This window comes from Macrosteles quadrilineatus, unplaced genomic scaffold (assembly GCF_028750875.1).
Source record: "Macrosteles quadrilineatus isolate MER2022 unplaced genomic scaffold, UCM_ALF_1.0 Scaffold_2__2_contigs__length_208266976, whole genome shotgun sequence".
Taxonomy (NCBI): domain Eukaryota; kingdom Metazoa; phylum Arthropoda; class Insecta; order Hemiptera; family Cicadellidae; genus Macrosteles; species Macrosteles quadrilineatus.
The window spans coordinates 144,261,233-144,265,653 of NW_026542595.1; the positions used below are offsets into that span (position 1 = coordinate 144,261,233).

Sequence of the window (4,421 nt, forward strand, 5' to 3'; positions counted from 1 at the left end):
ATTGTTCTGAGGTTCGTAGCAGGTCTTTAACTCGTCTGATTTTAATGATCAAGAGCTCAAATGAAAGCCCTTACATTACTGAATATTTTAAGCCTAGAACGAACTACAAGTGTTAATAAGAACTGGAGATATAAGAAAAATAACTTTAAAAAAAAATATCAAACTACGAAACGTCCATAAGAAATGTATGGTGCAGAGTTTTCTTTTGTATATATCTTCTAAATGAATAAAGATATTTAAAAACGGATTTCGGCATTGAAATCAGTGTAAAAATGTAGTTGGTAATGATGTGTCACAACACTATCATTACATTGAAAAAAAATTATCTATGTCCAATATGGCGGATCCAAGATGGCGGCCAAAAACATGTTCCCTATCAAAATTAAGTACTAACCACTCAATAAATACAGGCGGTGGTCCCAAGTCAATATCTCGAAAAATGTGCATAGCAAATGCATGTGAAATATGTTTTTTTAATTTGTCCAATGTTGAAAAAAGCCGCCATTTTAAATTGTGATTTTAGTGGTTTTCTCGTGCACCGATTTTTGGCAACTTTTAGTATGTCATTCTGCAAACCCAACTCTACAAAATAAAACCATAAAACGTTTTCTTGCAATTTTTTTAACGGTCCCTATGTAAGTTTGTTTAGTTTGCCTGGACTATTACATTTACCTACAGTGCGACTTGGGAGGAAAACAAAAGGGCTTGTCCTCGAGGCAGTGGTCGTAGTGATCCCAGTACAGCCTGCAGGGTCTTTTACATTAAGCTCCTGGAACTTCTTCGGGATCTACGTAGCGGAGCTATGTTCGGTCGTTCTGTGTACATAGTCCACGTTATCGAAATGCAGATGCGGGGCCTTCCACATGCCCACATCGTGTTCAAAATCGAAGGCGATGGACCTGTTCAGGCAGCAGACATAGACTCCATCATTCGAGCTGATATCCCGTCGAAGGAAGAGGCAGGTGGCAGATTAAGGGCGTTGGTTCTGAGACATATGGTTCATGGTCCTTGTGGCACGGATCACAGAACCGACTTCCCTTGCTGGGACTCTGACAAAGGTAGCTGTACGAAATTCTTCCCTAAGCCTCCCTGTGAAACAACCCACGTAGATGAAAGAGGGTTTGTACAATATCGGCGTGATTACAATAATGAAGGGAGTATAACGTCAAGGAACAGATCGATTCCTGTGCATGACGGCTGGGTTGTACCGTATAACTCAGCATTGCTTCTAAAATATGAGGCACACATCAACTTAGAGGTAGCTTCCACTCGACGAGTGATTAAGTATCTATTTAAATATCTAATGAAGGGTGGCTCGCTTCAGAACGTCAAAGTTACTCCTTTGAGTAAACAAGACGATGAAGTCGAGCACTATGTGACTAAGCGTATGGTGGGAGCCAGTGATGCATGCTGGCGTCTCTTGGATTTCCCAATATCAAAGTCTGAGCCCACCGTTGAATGTCTCCCTGTTCATCTAGAGGGAAAACAGAATGTGTGTTTTCGACCTAACAACTTGACACACGCCACTTCTGGAGCTACCTCTGACTTGATCTTTTATTTCAATAGGCCTCGTGACCCAATGTTTGACAATTTGACGTACCAGTGTTTTTTTGAACAATACATTGTTCACAGCAAACGTCCAAGTAGTGCTGAGGTTTACGAACATCCAGACGGTAAGCACTTCTTAACTTCCAGAAAACGTGGCCAAAAGATCTGTCGACTCTTCTGGGTTTCACCAAACAGGAGTGAGCAATATTTTCTTCGGCTGTTGCTCATGATAATACCATGCCGTGGTTACGCCGATCTGCTCGCTCGAGGTGGTGATGGTTGCACTACATTCCAACAAGTAGCACGCACCCTCGGTTTGGTTGAAGATGAGGACGAGTACCACCAGGCACTGAAGGAAGCTGCTCGATTTATGGTCGGCCCGAGGCTCCGCTCTTTCTTTGTTCTACTTTGTAACATGGGAGCTCCCGCGGCCCTCTTGTGGGATGCTTTCCGGGATACATTGTGTGAGGACCATTTGGAGCGGAATCCTCTTGATCACGACGTTGCTTTCAAGCTGGGTCTGATTGAAATCGATCGAAGTCTTCGCCGTCAGGGATCCTGCTTGGCCGACCACGGTCTGCCCATTGTAGATGACGACACGACCGAATTGGGTAGGGAACTACTCATCTACGGTGAGAATCAACAGAGATCACTGGTAGATGAGTGGGAACCAAAGCTTTCCAACGACCAGAGAGTGGTGTTTGATTATGTAAGATCGATATTACATGGCCAGGTTGGTAGTCGGTCCATAAAACTTATCTTCCTCGACGGACCTGGTGGCTACGGCAAGACCTTCTTAATTCATGTGATCCTCGCATACGTTCGTAGTCTTAACAGGGTTGCTATTGCTGTCGCTAGCTCCGGCATTGCTGCTGGTAGTCTGCCTGGTGGCACGACAGCACACAGTATGTTTAGGCTGCCACTTGATCTCGGCGATGGCACTGGGTATTGGAACTTGACCAACGGATCTCAGCGTGCAGAACTCATCAGAGCAGCCCAGCTCATAGTTTTTGATGAGGCCCCGATGGCTCACCGGTACATTTTTGAAATCATCGACAGATCTCTGCGTGACCTCATGAATTCACCTGAGCCATTTGGGAACAAGATCTTCCTCTGCTGCGGAGATTTCCGTCAGATCGCACCAGTTGTAGCTAAAGCTCGTACTCCAGCAGACATTGCTTGTGTGTCACTGTGTGCGTCATCTCTGTGGTCAAGCTTCAAAATCTTTTCCCTGTCCACCCCTCACAGAACTTCTGGCTCCACTGCGTACTCCGAGTTTCTCCTAAAAGTAGGCAATGGAACAATTAGATCTGTAGATTTTGAAGAAGGCCGTGGCTGCTCAAGTCTGATTCCTTTGAGCGGTATTAGATATGTGACATCACTTCACGATTTAGTTGACTTTGTATTCCCCGTTTGTGACCTGAGCCATACAGATAGAATCGCAGGCCGGGCTATTCTTTCAACCATGAACACCAATGTCCAGCAGATCAACAACGCCGTTCTTAATCTGACTGACGGCTTCGTTCATGAGTTGAGAAGTGCTGATTCCGTGGACAAGGAGCACGACGACGGTATGGATGTGGACGTTCACTTGTTGAACCAGGCTACTGGCAAGGGCGTGCCAGACCATGTCCTGCGACTCAAGATTGGCTCCGTGTGTCTCGTCATGAGGAACCTGAACATTGACAGCGGACTCGTAAACGGCACCAAAGTGATCGTGACCGCTATTAGACCTCGTCTGATCACGGTGCGACTTCCTGGACAACGCGATTCGATTTGTATTCCCCGGATTCAATTCGTTTTCCCGTTTGTCGAGGGGTCTCCGCTTCGCGTCCGCCGTCTCCAGTTTCCTCTCATGCTGGCCTATTCCATGACTGGCCACAAAAGCCAGGGCCAGACGATTGATCGTGTCGGAGTCGATCTTCGCAGTGACTGTTTCACGCATGGTCAACTGTACGTCCTTCTCAGTAGAGTCAGACATCCTGACGACATCGTTGTTCTGGTCCATCCTGACAGGGTCCACGAAGGAGTTGCCTATGCAAAGAACATTGTATACGACGAGCTCCTTCGTTAATTCCTACTTTGACCTAAGCAGTAGGCTAGGGGATCTGCTTTAACAAAACTCCCCGTCGTGATTTGACATCCACGGCAGTACGACAAGGGGTCTGCCTTAACAAAAGTCCCCGACCTTTAGTTTGTTATTGTGTGTTTTGTGTGTTTCGTGTGTTTTTGTGTGTTTCTTGTGTTTTTGTGTGTTTCGTGTGTTTTTGTGTGTTTTGTGTTACTGTTTGTGGTTCCGACGTTTCCCGGCCTCCCCGTGGCGGAACTGGATATGCCATACAGTTTGTGGCTAACTGACAAGGAAACAAACATTACATAATTGATTCCCATTACTATATTTATAAATATTTACTACCATCTTTTTAATTGAAATACTATTACTGTTAATCTTTATAACTGTAAATAAAATGGTTTCGACGTTTCCTGGCCTCCCCGTGGCGGAACTGGATATGCCATACACTTTATGGCTAACTGACAGGGAAACAAACATTAGTTCATAGATATATATTTTTTTATACATAAACTACTGCCAATCCACTACCCCACAGTATTATCATAGACTAAGCTATGATTTATCTATGGTATTATTAATATTCTTCTATTAATACATATACATTTTTACTACCATCTTCTAACTTAATATACCAAAACTTTCAATTTCAACCAATGTTACTTTCGTCAATAATATCACAATTCTTCATTAACTATATAAACAATTTACTTCATTTACTATATCGATAATTATAAAATATAGTTCCGACTTTTCCTGGCCTCCCCGTTGCGGAACTGGATATACCATACAGTTTATGGCT

At 44.1% G+C, this 4,421-nt stretch overlaps 1 protein-coding gene across 1 annotated transcript; it reads left to right on the plus strand.

Moving 5' to 3' along the window:
- The first annotated feature begins 841 nt into the window (after positions 1–841).
- LOC128984991 (uncharacterized) lies at positions 842–3,622 on the plus strand. The gene has a single exon (XM_054404365.1). It carries the CDS (start codon positions 842–844, stop codon positions 3,620–3,622), a length of 2,781 nt encoding a protein of 926 aa, XP_054260340.1.
- The last annotated feature ends 799 nt before the right edge of the window (positions 3,623–4,421 follow it).